Raw genomic sequence first — 21,505 nt, 5'->3', positions numbered from 1 at the left:
AAATCCCTCATATTCACCAATGTTATCTGATTTGACAAAAAAAAATCACTTGACAAAAATGACAAAACAATGTTGCTAGAATAAGGTCCAGAAAGTTACTCAGGGTCAATATTTTCATTAAACCGTAAGCAATCAATGTATAACAGCAAACGTTCATAGGGCAAGGGAGGGAGGGGTGCTCACAAGAAATGCTGTCATGGCAAACAGTATAAAAACACACCAAAAAGTGGAAGCAAGGCAAGAAAGTCATTCACTATTGGGAGTGGGATAAAGTAGAGAGCAGGCATATAATAAAAAAGAGGGGTGGAATAATTCCATTTGTTCAAAAGTGATCAAACTTGAGACAGATACAAAACTGGAAATTGTGATAGAACCTGGAAATGACGGTCTTTCTCACTTGTGTAGAAAGACCTATAGACATCAGAGTTTACAGTAACATTCACAAAAGGATAGTTACAGGTTGCAGCTGCGAAAAAATACAGTATGTATTAATTCTAAAAAATATTGTATGTAATAATTCTAAATAAACCTAGATCCTCTACTATCTTTTTTTTTACAATTATATGTTTTATGTACTGATATAACAAATTCATGACATATTTTCCAAATAAGGAAACTAGGACAAAGGGAAATTTAGTGAATAACAGATGATAGGTAACACTTGTTTCCAGAGCTTATGTTTAAATCCTTGGGCTTTTACTAATAACTCCAAATATGCATTTGTAAAACTTCTCATTAATAGATAGATAAGGTAACAAAGTATTCAAAGCAAGAGATAACAGGTTTATTTAGACCTGATGAGTATCAACACTTTTTTTCATAGGTATAGGGGGTAGAGAATGATAAGGAATAAAAGGGAAGCAGAAGCAAAAAGAAGATCAAACCTCGTGACCTTGCATTAGTTAAGAACATATAACCACAACAGGATGTACACATTTCCTTAATGATCCTACAGTTATAACAAGCAAAATAAACAATCCAACCTTAACATGTCCCTACTCCCTAAGGACCTCAGGTTTACCTTGTAGTTTAAGGAGTAGTCACTCATTTAGACCGGGGCAAATCCCTATGGATTCAGGGAGTTTGAGATCAACTAATGGGTTATGGCGTTATTGTCAGTGGATGTTACCCCACAGGAGCCTGGACCATTGCATCATTCAGAGTAAAGACATACTTGTTATGTGTGTGACAAACAAAACCCTACCCAAAGAGGTTCCCCAGAGAGCTGTGAGTGAAAGACATGCAGTGCTTGCCTGTTCCACATCTGTTCTTTCCATGGTCTTTAGACAAATGAACCTTCCTGCGCAGGTAGGAAAGGAACCCCATATGACCAGATATATGTCAAAGTAAGAGATCACTTTGTCCATCAAATATCACGTTGCAATACTGTCAAATAACAAAGCCAAAAACACATCTTTAATGGAAACACACAGAAAGTTTAAGATCCTAATTTAATCTTTATGAAGACTTCAACTATTATACTAAAGTGCTTATGAATTCATCACTTTACATAAGAGAAATTAAAAACATATATAGATTGAAAAGTCATTAATTTTAAACCAGTGTTTCCTTTACATACATTTTACTGAAGGTCCTCAGAAACTTAGTATATAAAAAAGTTATTGTTAATAATATAGTATGCAAAAAATGCATTAATTTTTTAAAGTTAAAGGATGTTGGACCAAAGAACTTTAAACCAACTTAAAACAATTTCTTGCTTAACCACAATTCAAAATCCTTTTACTCTTTTCTCTATTCCTTACTACAGTGTGTATTTTTTATGGGGAGGGAAGTAGCTTATAAGTACTGGAACAGGGAGAGGTCCAAGTTACTAAAAGGGTAAAGGCTGGTGGGTTTGCTTCTCCCCCTGTGCTACCTAAAGCAGTCCCAAATTTAGAGACTTCTCCACATTTGGGGAACTCAGTATGCGGTCACAGGTCTTGCAAACAATAACCACTCTATTGCAATGTTTATTGTTCAAGGAATAGACAAGCCACCCGAGAAAGAGAAAAAAACATTTTATTTAGTGGGTAGCACTAAATAGAGGCAAAAGAACATCTCAAAACTGCAATTTAGAAGAAGTGAAAAGAAAAAGAACAGCAAGTCAACAAATGAGTAAATAAGAAGAAATAAAGGGAAGGGACATGATTTACCACAGAGATCCAAAAGCTTGGTTTTGCTCAGATTTTTTTTTTTTTTGGTGAGGAAGATTAGCTAACATCTGTTGCCAATCCTCCTCTCTTTGCTGAGGAAGATTGGCCTTGGGCTAACATGTTACCACACCCATCTTCCTCTACTTTATATGTGGGACACCCACCACAGCATGGCTTGATAAGCGGTGTGTAGGTCCACGCCTGGGATCCAAACCTGTGAACCTCGGGCTGCGGAAGCAGAGCACGTGAACTTAACCACGACACCACCACCCTTGCTCAGATACTTTTAACCACTTTCCTACCTCCAATGATAGTGCTGCTATCATCAGCCTCCTCACAGAGTGCTTTGTTCTTCACTTATTCGGGTCCTTTTACCTCTAGGCAGTGGATTAGTTAACTGAGCGAGCAACCATCAGTAAAATAGAAATTGCTTTATTTTATACAAAAAAAAAAAAATCTTAGAGAGATGTCTCTTGCTCTTAGAAAGCTTACTTTATTACTAAGCTATTACTAAAACAACCCCTAGCACCAGGAGATAGGTTCCATAATCAACAGAGGTAACAGATGTCAGAGGAGCCCAGGGTCACCCAGGAAGACTTCACAGAAGAATGGACTTGGAATCATGTCTTAAAGGATAAATGAAGAAATTTCCCAAGAACTGGAAGTGTGGGGAATGTGGGAGGAGGGCACTCCTAGCAGTACATTCAAAGGTCTGCAGGCAGGAAAGCAGGACCTGGGGAAGGCACGCAGCTCCATGTGGTGACCAGAACAGGTTTCAGGGTTCACTGAGGAGAAAAAGGAAGACAAACCTGAAAAGGGTGCGGGGTCCTTATGTACCTCAGGTAGAGGTGATGGAGAGCCACTGACATTTCTTAAACAGGGCAGTGACTCGACCAGATATAGGCTGAAGGAACAGTAATCTCATAGTAGAAAACAGACTTGCTACCAGGAAGCTCAGAGCCAAATCTATTCCTTTTCCAGCAATTTTACAGAACTTGAGTATATGTACTAAGGGTATTTACTTTATCCAACTTTCCTCCCTTTATTTCCTTTCCTCTTCACATATTTTATTTTTTAAAACTTATTATATAGATCCCAAATCCTTTTTGGAGTTAGGTGGGATAAAAGAAAAACAAAGAAAGAAAACAGAGGAAGGTAGGAAGGCAGATGAGTAGGTGGATTATCAATTCTCCCACCAGAAGGGAAAATGACCTCTACTTTGACATATTTTATTGAAATTCAGAGATTCAATAGCGCACATCACCAACACAAGCTATGGATGTATTATTTTTTCTCTTTCTATAATTGGCTTCCTGACTTTTTCTACTAATTTCTAGGCCCTTTCACTAAAATATTATCACCTTTAAAATCTGTTTTCCAACTTACTGTTTCACTTTAAACATAGAGCCAAAATAAAACACATTCAATTCTCCATTAAAAAATGAAGCACCATATGATAGGCACAAAGATACAAATATATTCAAAAATAATATGAAAATTACCCCAAAAGAATTTTCATAGCTATGTACTTTTATTTTCTTAAAGTAGTTTTTTAAATATCTCTAATTATAATACTTCTTTTAACATAACATACAATGAGAGGAGATACGACTTCAGGAAGAATTATTTCACAATCACTGGGTTAATAATTTATTTCAACAGAGAGTATACCCTGAATGATAGTAACATTTCCAAAATGTCCATGTCCATGAACATATTGGGCAGACATTTTGGATCTCAGTGACAAACCAAACAAGTAACTACAATGACTTGCCATCTTCTTTTCTATCAGATAGAGATTTTAAAAAGAGAGCTTCAACATAAAGTTCTGGCTTTGCCCATTTGCACAGCAATCTTAGATCTCGAGAAAGCACTCAAAATCTCAAAAATCAGAAAAACATAGGTAAGGTAATCAAGTAGGCTCTCCAGTAACAATAGACCCAGAAAGTGTCACTAACTTTTATTAAACATGCTTACATTCTTAAGAAGTCCAAACCTGGTAACTAGTTTTTCTTACTATAATTTGCTCATATGTCATTTCAGCATTTCTTTCTAAAGAACAATTTCCTCTGAGAGTGAAAGATAAAAAATGAATGCCCATATCCGCTCTGCTATGATTATCTGCTCTCTCTCAAGACTCACAGAATTCCAAAGAGGCTGAAATTATTAGGGCAAATTCCAACTCCAAAGGAAATTCCCCAGCTTGCCAGTGGGACTATAATATCGATATGAAGAGACAGTCTTCTTGGAAGTTAAGAGTCTGGGAGAAAAGGTTAATCATGCAGTGCTATCTGAGGAGCAATCCTCTATCGTAAGAGGAAAGAGCCTTATATAACCAAATGCCAGAAAGTTATCACAAAAAAAGACTTAAAACAATTTCACAGACTACCTCAGAGTTTTTCCCTTTCCTATAAATCAATACAAGATTTTAAAGAAAAACTCACCAATAATTTAGTTGTAAGTCTTTCATTTTGGATATTAAAGTAATTACAAAGCAAATTTACAAAGCAACACATGGGACATGCATTGATAAAAACTTATTGATCGTAATGTACAAGGATAAGCATGACAAAATCAAAACTATGCCTCACTTATTGGAAGCTCAGAATTTTCTAAATCTATATAGCAAAGACAGAAAGAACCAAGAAAATACAGTTAAAACGTAATTACAACATGTAAGAGAAAACAAACATACATATTTTTCTCATAAAGGAGAACTTGGCACATTTCCTCAGAACTTATGGAATTTATTCTTATCTTACTAACCATTTTATTTAACATAGTTCTTCGCTTTCTAACCATGCGACAAATTAGAGGCAATAAACTATAAAGGGAGAAGACTGCAATACATTGGCATTCTCAAAGATGACAGATAAAAATTAAGAAATATACAGAAAACCACATAAAGTAAAGCATTTGAGTGCTATTTAGTGGAGCTTATATGGTCCTACACACCTCTGTTCCCTGAGAGTTATTACAGTATTGCAATACAATCACACACACACAATTTTGGTACTCTTAAGAGCAAACCCTGAAGTATACAAAGAGAAAAAAAATTCTATAAAGGTCCACATAATGCTATAAACAAAAAGCTATCCATGTGTATTTTGCAGAGGTACCAAAATTTGCTCATGGATCTTCAGAAAACAAAGCCTAGTGTTGTTTTATAATTGCATTCTGAAAAGATCAGTCTAAAACAAGTATTTATCAACCATTGCATATTTGGCCTCGATTTTCATCATATTTAAAACTATGAAAGTGTTTAAAAATGTGACATCAATATGCAATAAAGGGCAAACATAAGAATTTGAATATTAAGTTCTTTCTTCCTCAGCATATATGCAACTATAATTTCAGATAAACTGACATAACTTTTTTTTTTTTGCAGACAGCCTTAAGCTGTCACTGACATGACTTTTATACACTAATTAAGGGCACATAATAGTCTACATTATATGTATTATTCCCATTTTCTGGAGTGTTCCCACTAACAAGAACTTGAATTTTCTAATGGCTATACTGCTTCACTATTTAGCATGATTCATAAAGAAAGGCTTCCTTAAGCAGCTCCCAGAACATGTAAATAAGCTGATTTGCCTTGATTTTAATGTGCTTCTATCTCTTTAAAGGAAACTTACTTAACTCTTTAATAATCTGTATAATCAAGAGTACATTATGAAATACTCCATCTCTTGTAAGCAATACCATATATGCACTCCCAAGTGTAAATGTTCAAGACAAATGTGGTAGAGACCGGTAAGCTATTCACCAAACCTGTTTCCTCCTCTTCCTAGACTATCGCTAGACTACATTTCCCAGCGTCCTTTGTAGTTAGATGTGGCCATGTGACTAAATTCTACCCAGTGAAAAGTGAACAGAAGTAATGTGCCTATAGAAAGTTCCCACACACAATCCACTTCTTCTACTTGCCTTCCTTCAGCTGGATGTAAAGATGCACATTGACCTTAGAATCCATGAGCTGACCAAGTATGAGTCACAAGGTAGAAGCTTTCTCGGGCTCTGAATAGCCACTAGAAAAAGAACTGAGGAAAATCATTTTTAGTCTTTAGTGAGTGAGAAATAACATTCTTTTCTGTTGGAACTACATTATGGGGGAGGTTTTGGTAGTGTTACAATAATGAACACAATAAAAAGTATATAACTTGAATTATCCACCAAAATTGATTGTGAAAAGTAAAGTTGACAACAAATAAATGTGCAAAATAAATTTAAACTGAACATTTTGGAAAAACGTTCGTGCCCCCCTTTTAAAGCACTGTCCCTCAGGAACTGGAGAATGAATAAAATGCTCTCTCTGGTTTATGTCTCCAAGTTGAATATGAGACTGAGAAGTTTACATTTAGCAAAGCAAAAGAATGAATCACATAACTATGAAGTTAAAGTAGTAAAAAAAAAAAATACATCCAAAACAATATTTAATAAATTTGACATTCAGTGATCACTGTACTCTGTGATCAAATTCTATTACAACAAACTTCAAGGGACTAATTTATTTGATTATCTTAGAATATTTTTCTTGAATACTACTTGAAATAAATAATTAGCTGGGAGCCTGAAAATATTTTAGTTATACTGAGCTTAGGTTAATGAGATTTGACCTGTATTTCATTAAAAAGCCAAATGATCAGACTCATCTGGGAAAACCATAACCTACTTGATTTGTCCTATGACTCTATTTCATTTACCATTCATTTTTTATGGTAACATACTGTGAACAAACTGAAGAAAAAATACCCACTAGGACATTATGATACTTGTTTGTAGCTTTGTCCTGGTTTTAGTTTCCCACTTAATGACTAAATGGCACCACGGTGGGTAATGCAAAGGAGTAAAAGTGGTGAATCATTAAAGAGTTCATAAATTTTGAAAACAGGGGCAGGCCTTCTGGGCCTCATATGCTTCTAGAAAACCCAATGTTTGTGCTGTACTAATTGAACCGTGAAGCTTTTATTAGTCCTCTTTAAAAATGCTTGCAGAGAAGCTTTTATTAATGTTTGCCCTCAAATTGTTTATACTACTTAGCATTTCCATACCAATTTATATTTCAAAGAACTTTTTCATCATTAGTTAAATATACTCTACATTTCTATAAGAATTCAGCTGTTAAGCAAAACAGAGGCATGAAAGGAAAACTCTTAACTAATTTTTGCCTAAGATTTGCCAATGAGAAAAGAAAAGAAATAGAATATAAGATCTTGCCACAAGCCTTTAGCTTATATAAATAGCCTTGTCCTCTCAACCCATATGTGTGCAGTAGTTGTTATAAGTGTTCCCACAATGGTGAAGAAAAGAGAAATTAGTTACCTTTATGCTACGGGCTCTGAAAACCAATGTTATAGGACTTTGCAAAACAGCTGTAGCAACTCTACCATCCAGACTCACCTGGAAGCCCACAAGGCCACAGCATTGCCTAATTCCAGGGGTCACTATGCACACTCTGTTCTATGTTTAGAAAATTCCTTTGGGTGCATTTTCATCAAAACTATATTACATAAATTAGATTCATCAAAATTAAAAGTCATACTGGAATTATTCTAGGATTGATGTAGCCTAATTTATTTACTCTGACAAATGTCCAGGCTCAAATCATGTTTTCTATAATCTTGGGATCATATTAAGAACCTGATCTGAGTTAAAATAGGTAGAAACTTGTTTGAGGGGGAGGGGCGGAAACGTGCTCTATCTATAAGAATCTCTTTGGTTCACCTCCACATAAAAACAGGATGGCCCAGGTAGCCAAGAATACATATAAGCCACCAGAATTTTCCCTCAAATTATTACCTCCTCTAGTTTTCAACAGCACTAGCTTTTTATTTGTCAGAAAGCAAAATAACTGAGTTATACCTTTGCTCACAGGAGAAATACCTATATTGAGATAGGATTTAATGATGTATTTTTTGTTTTTCTAGAGTCTCAAAACGAAAAACGCTACTGCTTGTTAGACAGACTAAAGAACATTTCTGCACTTTGCCAAGTCACACTAAAGAGCACTATGCAATATGTTCTCTAGTACCTGCCTCCAGGTCTACTGCACAAGTCTCTAGGGGAGGGGTCTGAGAATCTGTATTTTTAACAAGAGTATCAAGTTATTTTTATTATCTGACATGTTTGGAAAACTCGAGATTAAAGTCTTTGTGAGGTTTGGTAAGCCTGATAAAAATTAAATTACTAGAAATGGCATCTATACCGCTATACAGAAGCAATTAATTTCTGCTCCTACATTTATTAAAATACTTAACACATTGAATGAGCCAAAATTAGTTATACTTCTGTTTCTCCCACTAAAGGGTGTTGTCTATAAGGAGAGAAACCATGTCTTTGTACTCTTGATGTCCCTACTGAATAACACGGCCTGGCACAAAATAGATGCTTGATAAGATTGGAATGAATGAATATCTCAATTGCAGCAGCTACCTGCCAGTATTATCCAGATAGTCTTCTCCATTCAGGCTCCTCAGTGCCCAACAGCAATATCAAGTGCTGTAACTTATAACATTATTGGGGTAGCAAGATTAAAATAAAAACCAGTAAATTCTATATACAAAAATCAGCACTTATTGTTTGACTGAATATATGCTCAAGACAGAAATATTTCGTACTTTATATCAACTATATTTGAACATGGATGGAGAACTTTTATGAGAATGGCATCAATGCGTGGGGAAAATAAGAATTCACACTATGCCAGAACCAATTTTCAAGACAAATATAAATACTCAGTCCAAAACATTGACTATTAAAGAATTTCTGTAGTAACTGGAGTGAGTCTATTTTTCTGGTGCACAATAACTCCTTAGAACCAACTGCAAGACAAAATCAAAATAAATGGATGGTGATTGCATAAGACCAATTTAATTCTCTTCTTAGATAGTTAATTAAAAAAGATAAAATAAAAACACTTTTTCTAATCAAACAATTAGTTTATTTCTTACCAGTAAAATACATATGGCACCATAAGATACAGGCTAATAACAGTGGCAGAATGTTTTTATGTTTGTGGCCAGACATTTTCCTTTATATATGCAAAGTGCACTTCAGGTCTCTGATCATAGTTTGTACTTGCAATAAATAGAAAAGACTCCCACCCACATGGCCCATTTGCTATGACTTTCCTCAATTCAGATTTTACTCATAAAAACTCCCCAAACATAATTGATTAAGACCTCTGTATAATAGTGTTTTCAATGGAGCAAAAGTATTTATAAGAAAGTATACAAGGAAATTTTCAAGACCCTAAAGTCAAATGTGCTTCACTCAGTAGTTGTCTCATTTATCACCCACTATTTCCCTTCTAACCGAACAATTAGCATGGCTGGCAAGAACTTCCTCATCGAAATAGCAGCCTCAAAGGATATTTTCATATTATAAAGTCAATATGCGCGGATGGCAGGGTATGCTGATTTCAACTGTCAAATATTACCAGCTGTGAGCCAGTGTCAGGTATACGTGGAATTAATTCAAGTACTGGGTATTATTTTACTTTATGTTTTTTTGAAAGAGAGTCCAATGTGTTTGACCCTTTTATGTATTACAATACACTTACATATAGGAACTCTGAGTTTTAAAAAATGCTACGAATTGTTAACATCTTGCATGTAAGAAACTGGGCTCTACACACTACCCTCTCCTCCATATGCACCTTGAAGCATGGATTCACATCCACTTTCTACACAACCAACAACATATGCTGGGTGGACAATAAGACTCCTATTTCTGAGAAGTCAAGATGGCAGCGTAAGCAGACTCTGAACTCACCTCCTCCTGCAGACACAGCCAATTTACAACTACTCGTGGAAAAATTACCCCTGAGACAGAACTGAAAACTGGATAAGAGGAACTCCTGCAACAAAGGACAATCCTAATCGAGGTGGAAGAGGCAGAAACTCCCTTCTGGAGAGGAAAAACGCCGCCTTCATAAGCAGCCAGCCTCACGGCCGCCAAGGAGCAGCCCACAGGTACGCAGCCTCCCTGGAGGAGCAGGGCCCTGAGCCGGGGAGCACCACCACTGTGGGCATTTTGTGGACCCAGCACAGTCGAGACGAGTGGCATAATATCTGACTTTGCCTGCTACTAAAACATTGCGGAGCACCCCCAGAAAAGCTGGTTCACAAAGAAATTAAAACCAGCTCTTAAAGGGCCCACACGCAAACTCACCCGTTTCAGAAAGCAACCTAAAATCACCAGAAAGAAAGGCACATAGTGCTTTGGTGAAAAGAGACTCACCTGATAGGCCCTGAGTGCATCTCGGTGAGAGGTGAGACCTCTCCAGGGACTGGGACATTGGGGGCAGCCATTGCTGTGGCCTGGTATGGGCAAACTGACACAGAACCCATTGGAGTTCTCCCTGGGACTGCTAGCCCAGGTCTGCCCCACCCACTAGAGGACCAATTTAATCCAGCTCAGCCAGAGCAGATAGCCCACCCTAGAGACTGGTCCCACACAACAACAAGCCCTCAGGCAACATGTGGGCCTACATAGATTGGTGACGGGAGTCTCGGCAGCCTGGCAACTGAGCCCACTTCAGTGGGGCAGGGCGTGCACAAGGAGTGGGTGGAGAGTGTGCGGCAGTGGTGGTGTGTGTGGGGCTCCGGCCATGGAGAGAATGGGTCCACTTCAGGAGGTCGGGGCGTGCACGTGGGGCAGGACTGTGTTGACTGTGTGTGTGGACTTTGTGGGTGGCAGGGCTTGTCAGCTGCAGAAGACTTGTGCTTCTCAAAGACCCACATAGGGGTTTTGCCCCACCTTCCAAAGCCTGAAACAATTGGGTGCTCCTGTGCCTGAGGCCAGCCCCACCCAGCTGTAGTCCTCAGAGAGCTGACAAGAGACCTAAAGGCTGGAGGCTTATAGCAATTGTAAGCCCCTGAGCCTAACAACCTGCCACGCTGGGGGCCTACTCACTTAAAAGAAATATTGTAACACAAATGTGGTATTAGAACTTGCAGCCAACTGTGCTGGGGCTCCCCACACCTGATAAAGAGACTGAAGGGCCCACAACAACTACAAACAGCTGAGCATTACAACGGCTGACCAGGAGCATAACTCGGCCTCCCTGAGTGCCTACAGGGAGAGCAAACAGGCCACAACAGAAGGACACACGTAGCCCACATAGGGGTCACCCCTGGAACATTGAGAACTGAGGGAAGCACACTGTAGGCCTCCTAAGCCATCACTTACATAAGGTCATCTATCCAAGAGCAGGAGACGTAGCTGACCTACATAATACGTAGACACAAGCACAGGGAAAGAGGCAAAATGAGGAGGCAAAGGAATACATTCCAAGTAAGGGAACAGGACAAAACCCCAGAAAAGACACTAAGTGAAACAGAAATGAGCAACCTACCCGACAGGGAGTTCAAACTAAGAGTGTTAAGGATGCTCACTGATCTGGGGAGAAGAATAGATGAACTCAGTGAGAATGTCAACAAAGAAATGGAAGATATAAAAAAGAACCAATCAGAAATGAAGAATACGATACTGGAAATGAAAAATTCACTAGAGGGACTCAAAAGCAGAGTAGAGGATACAGAAGAATGGATCTGCGAGCTGGACAAAAAACTAGAAGAACAGGTAAAAGAGAAAAGAATTAAAAAGACTGAGGAAAGTCTAAGGGACCTCTGAGACAACATCAAGCGCACTAACATCCGTGTGATAGGTGTCCCAGAAGGAGAAGAGCGAGACAAAGAGGCAGAGAATCTATTTCAAGAAATAATAGATGAAAACTTCCCTAACTTAAGGAAGGAAACAGACATCCAGGTACAGGAAGCACAGAGAGCCCCAAACAAGATAAACCCAAAGAGGCCCACACCAAGACACATCATAATCAAAATGTCCAGAATTAAAGATAAAGAGAGAATCCTAAAAGCCACAAGAGAAAGACAAGTTACATACAAAGGAAACCCCATAAGGCTATCAGCTGACTTCTCAGCAGAAACCTTACAGGCTAGAAGAGAGTGGCACAATATATTTAACGTGCTAAAAGGAAAAAACTTACAGCCAAGAATACTCTACCCAGCAAGGTTATCATTCAAAATGGAAGGAGAGATCCAAAATTTCCCAGACAAGCAAAAATTAAAGGAGTTTGTCACCAAGAAACCAGTGCTACAAGAAATGTTAAAGGGACTGATTTAAGGGGAAAAGAGAAGACCACAAATAGGAAAAATTATCTATTTCCATGATAAAAGGGTGATGGATACAAATGCACAAAAAAGAGGCTAGATATGATATCAAAAACATAAAAGGAGGGAGGAGGGGAATTAAAGAGTAGAGCTTTCAGACAGAGGTCAAACTAAAGAACCATCAATTTGTATAGAAGGAGAAAGGAACAGAGAAGGACTACTAACACACTGAGAAAAAAAAAAGTTAACAAATGTCAGTAAGTACATACTTATCAATAGCTACTTTAAATGTCAATGGACTAAATGTTCCAATTAAAAGGCATAGGGTGGCTGATTGGATAAAACAACAAAACCCATATATATGCTGCATACAAGAGACACACTTCAGACCTAAAGACACTCACAAACTGAAAGGGAAGGGATGGAAAAAGATACTCCACGCAAACGGCAATGAAAAGAAAGCTGGGGTAGCAGTATTCATATCAGACAAAATAGACTTTAAAGCAAAAACTGTAAAAAGAGACAAAGAAGGGCATTACATAATGATCAAGGGAACAATCCAACAAGAGGATATAACACTTGTAAATATCCAAACACCCAATGTAGGTGTACCTAAATATATAAAGCAATTATTAACAGACACAAAAACAGAAATAGACAGTAACACAATAATAGTAGGGGACTTGAACACTCCACTTACACCAACGGATAGATCATCCAAACAGAAGATCAATAAGGAAGCACTGGCCTTAAATGACACACTAGAACAGATGGACCTAGTAGATATATACAGAATATTGCATCTGAAAACCAAAGAATACACATTCTTTTCAAATGCACATGGAACATTCTCTTGGATTGATCACATATTAGGCCACAAAACAAGTCTCCATAAATTTAAGAAGATTGAAATAATACCAAGCATCTTTTCTGACCACAACGGTATGAAACTAGAAATCAACTATAGGAAGAAAATCAGAAAAGCCACAAATACGTGGAGATTAAACAAAATGCTACTGAACAACGACTGGGTCAACAAAGAAATCAAAGAAGAAATCAAAAAATACCTGGAGACAAATGAAAACGAAAATACGACATGCCAGAATTTATGGGATACAGCAAAAGCAGTTCTAAGAGGGAAGTTTATAGCAATACAGGCCTATCTCAACAAACAAGAAAAATCTCAAATAAGCAATCTAACAATGCACCTAAAGGAACTGGAAAAAGAAGAACAAACAAAGCCCAAAATCAGTAGAAGAAGGGAAATAATAAAAATCAGAGCAAAAATAAGTGAAATAGAGACTAAAAAAACAATAGAAAAAATTAATAAAACCAAGAGCTGGTTCTTTGAAACGATAAACAAAATTGACAAACCTTCTGCTAGACTCACCAAGAAAAAAAGAGAGAAGGCACAAATAAGTAAAATCAGAAATGAAAGAGGAGAAATTACAACAGACACCTCAGAAATACAAAAGATTATAAGAGAATACTATAAAAAGCTATATGCCAACCAATTCGAAAATCTGGAAGAAATGGATAAATTCTTAGAATCATACAACCTTCCAAAACTGGATCAAGAAGAAGTAGAGAACTTGAATAGACGTCTAATCACCAGTAAGGACATCAAAACAGTAATCAAAAACCTCCCCAAAAATAAAAGTCCAGGACCAGATGGCTTCCCTGGTGAATTCTACCAAACATTCAAAGAAGACTTAATACCTATCCTTCTCAAACTCTTCCAAAAAATTGAGGAGGGGGGAAGCTCCCTAACTCATTCTACGAAGCCAACATTACCCTGATACCAAAACCAGACATGGACAACACAAAAAAAGAAAATTACATGCCAATATCACTGATGAACATCGATGCAAAACTCCTCAACAAAATACTAGCAAATTGCACACAACAATACGTTAAAAAGATTATACACCATGATCAAGTGGGATTTATTCCAGGTATGCAGGGATGGTTTAACATTCGCAAATCAATCAGTGTAATACACCACATTAATAAAATGAAGAATAAAAATCACATGATCATCTCAATAGATGCAGAGAAAGCATTTAAGATACAGCATCCATTTATGACAAAAACTCTGAATAAAATGGGATAGAAGGAAAGTACCTCAACATAATAGAGGCCATATGTGACAAACCCACAGCTAATATCATCCTCAATGGTGAAAAACTGAAACCTATCGCTCTAAGAACAGGAACCAGAAAAGGAAGCCCACTGTCACCACTCCTATTTAACATAGTACTGGAAGTCCCAGCCAGAGCAATCAGGCAAGAAAAAGAGATAAAAGGCATCCAAATTGGAAAGGAAGAAGTGAAACTGTCACTATTTGCAGATGACATGATTTTATATATAGAAAACCCTAAAGAATCCACCAGAAAACTTTTAGAAGTAATAACCGAATACAGTAAAGTTGCAGGATACAAAATCAACATACAAAAATCAGTTGCATTTCTATACACTAACAACGAAGTAGCACAAAGAGAAATTAAGAATACAATCCCATTTACAATTGCAACACAAAGAATAAAATACCTAGGAATAAACTTAACCAAAGAGGTGAAAGATCTGCACACCGAAAACTATAAAACAATGCTGAAAGAAATTGAAGAAGACACAAAGAAATGGAAAGATATTCCATGCTCTTGGATTGGAAGAATTAACATAGTTAAGATGTCCATACTTCCTAACGCCATCTATAGATTCAATGCAATCCCTATCAAAGTTCCAACAACATTTTTCACAGAAATAGAACAAAGAATCCTAAAATTCATATGGAACAACAAAAGACCCCGAATAGGAATCCTGAGAAAAAAGAACAAAGCTGGAGGTATCACACTCCCTGATTTCAAAATATACCACAAAGCTATAGTACCCAAAACAGCATGGTACTGGCACAAAAACAGAAACACAGATCAATGGAATAGAATCAAAAGCCCAGAAATAAACCCACACATCTATGGACAGCTAATCTTTGACAAAGGAGCCAAGAACATACAATGGAGAAAAGAAAGTCTCTTCAACAAATGGTGTTGGGAAAACCGGATAGCCACATGCAAAAAAATGAAAGTAGACCCTTACCTTACACCATACACAAAAATTAACTCCAAATGGATTAAAGACTTGAATGTAAGACCTGAAACTATGAAACTTCTAGAAGAAAACATAGGCTATGAAACTTCTAGAAGAAAACATAGGCTATGAAACTTCTAGAAGAAAACATAGGCAGTACTCTCTTCGACATCGGTCTTAGCAACATATTTTCAAGCACCACGTCTGACCAGGCAAGAGAAACAATAGAAAAAATAAACAAATGGGACTACATCAAACTAAAAAGCTTCTGCACAGCAAAGGAAACCATCAACAAAACAAAAAGACAACCTAACAATTGGGAGAAGATATTTGCAAACCATACATCTGATAAGGGCTTAATCTCCAAAATATATAAAAAACTCATGCATCTCAACAACAAAAAAACTAACAACCCAATTAAAAAACGGGCAAAGGACCTGAACAGACATTTCCCCAAAAAAGATATACAGATGGCCAAGAGACACATGAAAAGATGTTCAAAATCATTAACTATCAGGGAAATGCAAATCAAAACTACAATGAGACATCACCTCACGCCCGTCAGAATGGCTATAATTAACAAGACAGGAAACAACACGTGTTGGAGAGGATGTGGAGAGAAGGGAACTCTCATACACTGCTGGTGGGAGTGCAAACTGGTGCAGCCACTAGGGAAAACAATATGGAGATTCCTCAAAAAATCAAGGATAGAACTACCATATGATCCAGCTATTCCACTGTTGGGTATTTATCCAAAGAACTTGAAAACACCAATGCATAAAGATACATGCACCCCTGTGTTCATTGCAGCGTTATTCACAATAGCCAAGACTTGAAAGCAACCTAAGTGCCCATCAAGGGATGAATGGATAAACAAGATGTGGTATATATAGAAAATGGAATATTACTCAGCCATAAGAAACGATGAAATCCAGCCATTTGTGACAACGTGGATGGACATTGAGGGTATTAGGCAAAATGAAATAAGTCAGAGGGAGAAGGTCAAATACCGTATGATTTCCTTCATTAAGTAGTAGATAATAACAACAATAAACAAACACATAGAGACAGAGATTGGATTGGTGGTTACCAGAGGGAAAGGGGGGAGGGAAGAGGGCGAAAGGGATAATTCGGCACATGTGTGTGGTGATGGGTTGTAATTAGTATTTGGGTGGTGAACATGATGTAATTTATGCAGAAATAGAAGTATAATGATGTACACCTGAAATTTATACACTGTTATAAACCAATGTTACTGCAATAAACAAAAAATTAAAAAAAAAAATAAAGACTCCTATTTAACCTCAATCCCTTCTAGTCATGTCTGTTTCTTCTCCCTCAGTTAGGCGCATGCACTCCTTTGTCTCCTTCTCTGTTCTATCTCAGAAAGTTGAGCAAATGTTACTTCTTACCATCTGTTCCTCACGTATATACACACCATTTCTATAGCTTGCATGCCCAATATACTTACCTCTGAAGCAGTTACCTCAACCACAACAAAAATCTTACCCCCACCCTCTGTTCCACACATAAGATGAGAAAAGTAAGAGCGGCATCGCCCTTATATGGACCTTCCCCCAAAAATTACTTTTAGAATGAAATTAGATGTAATACAGACCTACCTGAGAAATTCCCTAAGGTGCCCTCAGCTCACATAAAATTTTTCACCTCTTTATCTTTCTGCCATTTGGTCCACTTTCTTTAAGCATGTAAAATTTAAAAATATTTATTACATTGTATTGATTCTCTTTTCCAACTAAGGTTGTCCAAATATTTCTGTATTCATTCACTGTAAGCTAATTACCTTTAAATAGGCTTTGATGGGCTAAAGTGGGAATCAAACCACTGACAACAGTGTTCTAATGGGATTACGTGTTTCTCATTAAAAACAAGTGGGTCCAAGTCTATATGTGTTATAAAGATGCTAAAAAAAGGCCATACAGACACTGAAATTGCTACACTTGCACTATTCAAAAATTAGTAAATTTTATAAGTTGAGTTTAATTATAATTTGGACTCAAATTTTTCCTGTATAGTTTCATCCTTCATTGTCAGCCTTGATGGTATTTGCATTTTGTGTCCATTTCAAGATTACATATCCAGGTAGAAATGCTGTTTCAAATGTTTCATTTGGATACAGTTGTTGTCACTGCCATAAATTGTATTTTCCCATCGTTCAGTCTGTCCTGTCACTCTTCTGTCAAGCAAGGTGAGAGGTAAACAAACGATGTGGGGAGGATATGGGGAGGTTGGTAGAGAAGAAAGGGACATGGACAAGTTTTTTAAAATATATAAAAAGTCTAATTTCTGGTGTTGAGAATTAAACACAAACCTCTATACAAATTCTAGACAATAACTTCTAGAAATAGAGAAAGTTTTCTGCTACTTCTGTACTTAGCCAATTTTTTCCTATTGCTTTTAGTGTGTTTTTTAATGATTCCAACACATTCTACCACAAGAAAAAAAATGTTTGACTATGGTAGTTCTAAATTAAATACTTATTTTAAATTATACAATTTTGAAACATTAAATTTATATATAAATAAATATATGTAATATGTTTAAAATGCAATATATACATCTATAAAATGCAAACATGATTTTAAGTTCATCTCAATAGAAAGGATAATATACGATATTATAATTGTGATGGGCAATGTGGCTCACACACAGAGCTGTCTGTGAGGGTGGGGGCAGGGGCCCAGCAGGGGCGGGGGAAGGAACAGGTACAGCAGGCTAGACCAGTGGTTCCTAAAGTTTAGCCTCCAGGCAGCAGTGGCATCACCTGGGGGAACCTGTAAAAATTGTACTTCTTGGGTCCTACCCCAGAACTCCTGATCAAAAACTATGGGGATGGGGCTTGTTTTTAACACCCCTCCCAATGACGCTAATGCATGCTCAAGTTTGAGAACCACTAGGCTACAGGGACTCAGAGATAAGAGACCTAGGTAACTCTTCATCTGCTTATCCAGATGACAACGCCAATTATAAATCATGATTATGACTAAAGACTCTGCAATATCTTTACTGTGTCATTTAGAATCAACAATTACAGTTACTCTCCAATAATTTCCAGTTCCAGATTTGACATACAAGCTGGCAGCCTGCTGGGGATGTGGAGAAAGGTTGATGAGACAGTGGAATTCCAGAGCAGCTGATCTGGGTGTGGTACTCCACAGAGTGAAAATTTTGGCAAAAGATTTCCCTTTAGAAACCCTGAATATAGTATTACATTAGCTTCAGCCTCAAGAGTTGGATAACTCAAGAATATCAATATGCCGAAAGATTTTTTAAAGAATATATAGAAATAAATGCCCCTACAATGATTCAAATAGAAAATTCTTTTTAAATTTGTCTATGCTTAATATGTGATGTCTGACCCTACTCCATCATTCTCAAGACTTGGATTGTGTTTGTTCCAAAAGTGACACCCTGTTCCTGTACGAATGAGTGTTGGCTGTGCTCATCACAACACTACATGAGCCACACATCACACCAGACTCAAAGGAAGCAGGTGCTGAGATTATAATTAAATATGTATATAGGAAACAGGAGTGGCAGCAAAGAAGGGTGGGGAGGAGAAATATCCTTCCTGTGTGTCAAAGAGATGGAGGAAGGGTAAATGCATAAGCTGACTTCCAAAGCCTACAGCAGAATATAAAAGCATACGGACACATATTAGTTCAGAAAGCCTATGGGTGTGAATTAGACGCCTACATCCTATTCAATAAATATTTATAACTTGATAAAATTCATTCCAAATGTTACATTAGAAGCAGAAGAATTAAACCCTAGTGCTAAGATAACAATGCAAATGGAATTAGTTGCCCAGAAAGCAAACTGGGTTATGTAATAGAGGATCAGCTATAGAATACAAAATTCAAAATCCATTATATCAATCAATCTTCATCAGGACAAAAAAAGTCCTATCATGACTGAAATTGCTTGATTTGAAGCAACACAATGCAACATCTTTCATATAAAGTCTGTTAATGGTTTAAGAAGCAACCAGACTGACCAGGCTGCACTGGCGAGCTCATCATGGGAATCAGGAGAAGGACTGATGGGCTGGGATGCGGATTCACAGCCTTCCTTCAGCTGGCAATGTCGGTTCACGAGAGGCTGGTAGAGGAGAAACCTAGAACGTAAGAAAAATGAATGTGTATGATATAAGTTACATCAAGCCACCACACAGGACACGAAATAGAGAACTGGCCTTGAGTCTTGGCTCAGCCAAAGCTCGACCGTGGGTCTTTGAGGTAGCCACATCAACCTCCCAGGACTCTTAAGTCTTTCATCTATAAAAGAGCCAATTTATCAGTCGAGCTTAAGGCACAGAAATATTGAGAAAATAAAATAATAAAACAATAGGTGTGGAAAGAATCTGTGAGAGGGAAAGCATTTCACATAATTATGATTAGTTTCCTATTTACTATTCACTATAATTTGTTTGCTGTTATCATTATTATAGAAATTAAAAATATATTTTGCATATAAGTGTCTCATTACATAGTATTCTTAACTATTATTGTCAAAGATTTCCTTCTAGAGATGGGACCTCTCGGAGAAAAAAAGTTTAATGGACTAAAAGGAACAAATAGGCCATAAACTATGAGAGTGACAGAAAACTCACAGTTGATTTCCATTTCTTCTCAGAGTCTTTTGCAATCTTGTTCCAGCCAAAAGTAATAACAGCCATAGTCTTCCTAGGAGTGGCACTTACAGGATGGACTTCTTAAAAGGAATTTAAGGGACTTTCTGCTTTTAATTTGAATGTACTCTCACTTCTAGACACTTCAGCAAAGGAAAAGCAATTGCAAGGACATTTTCCCCACAGTTTACTGGAATGTCAAAGTTTTAAAAAAAGAAGAGGAAGAATAAGCTTTTAAAGTTGCACCTAATGAGTTTCTTACTAAAATAGTATATCCCAATTGCACTATTTTTATAGACAGAATGCTGTAACTCTGAAAATTGTACATCTCTTTATCTTGAAGATCCAACATATTTATTGTGACTAATTTTCCCATCAGTATTTTGAAAGTGTTATTACTATTTTTGCCCAAATGTATAAAGTAGGATATAAATACATATTTCCTTTCAAGAACTACATAAGATCACCAAGAATACCTATTATACTTCAAATGGTTTCTAAATAGAAATACGCTAGTTATTAAAACAGTTAAGTAGAGTCATCAGTTCTAGCAGGCTACTTCTTATCATTTCTTTAATGTTGGATATATATTAAGATTTAGTAACAATAAAATGTATATTTTTATAAATCTCCTTCAAAAATTATACTGATGTGCTTATTTTGTCATGTTGATGAGAAAGCAAAAAAAGATGAAAAATGAAGAACAGAAAACTCGTTTGATTTCTGTATCAGCAAACAGAACTTCTGACATTGGCTTCTAAGTAAAAAGATCTCCACGGCATATTTTAAAGTGATAACATCATTTGCACAGTTGTTTATAGTTACAAAGCACTTTTAGACATACCACCATATTTGATATCATTTTCACATCACCATGCTAATAGATACTTGTAACTCTCCCCTTCCCTTTTATAGGTGAGAAAATGGAGAGGTCATCTGCTTCATAATTAAAAGGTAATACTAAAGCCAAAGTTTTGTTACTTGTCCCAAAATCTAAAATTAAAAAGATGTTTCTATTCCCATATACTTCTGCCATTTATTTCCACAAACATACACAACAACTGTCCATGACAGGCTGATTCACAGTTAGTTACATAATTGTTGAGTTTTGCCTTCATAGCCCTAGACTTGAGCTGCAAAGTGACTCTCAGATGGAAATATGAATTTGGCTTCCAAAACACCATCATTAAATATCTTTTTAAAATTTAAACTACTCTCCTTGCCATTCAACCTTTTTAATAACTGCCTAATCATGACATATTCTTCTAACATTACGCAAGCCTTATTATCTGAACAGTTATAAAGAAAATTAATATGCATTTCTATGTTGATACGTACTAGTTTCCATTTATTGCATTTCCATTTCCAATGAGCCATATTAAACCAAAGTTATCAAGACAGCTATAGCTGCATAACTGAAATATAGTCATTTAAAGAACTCTCTTAAACTGTTTCAGGGGTATCAATCCTCTACAGAT

General features: G+C 36.8%; 1 protein-coding gene across 3 annotated transcripts in view; it reads right to left on the bottom strand.

Moving 5' to 3' along the window:
• Positions 1-19,510, bottom strand: part of HDAC9 (histone deacetylase 9) — a 493,660-nt gene extending 474,150 nt beyond the window's left edge. For all 3 annotated transcript variants that reach the window (XM_014786502.2, XM_087428258.1, XM_087428399.1), the window contains exon 1: positions 19,395-19,510. In XM_014786502.2, coding sequence (XP_014641988.1) covers positions 19,395-19,419 — 25 coding nt within the window. In that variant the 5' untranslated portion in view covers positions 19,420-19,510. The remainder of the gene's footprint in view (positions 1-19,394) is intronic.
• Between the last annotated feature and the right edge of the window lie 1,995 nt (positions 19,511-21,505).

The sequence above is a fragment of the Ceratotherium simum genome, chromosome 1, assembly GCF_057802395.1.
Source record: "Ceratotherium simum simum isolate JZ-2026a chromosome 1, ASM5780239v1, whole genome shotgun sequence".
NCBI lineage: Eukaryota > Metazoa > Chordata > Mammalia > Perissodactyla > Rhinocerotidae > Ceratotherium > Ceratotherium simum.
The sequence above is the reverse complement of the archived record's forward strand: the minus strand, read 5'-3'. Positions and strand labels throughout refer to the sequence as shown.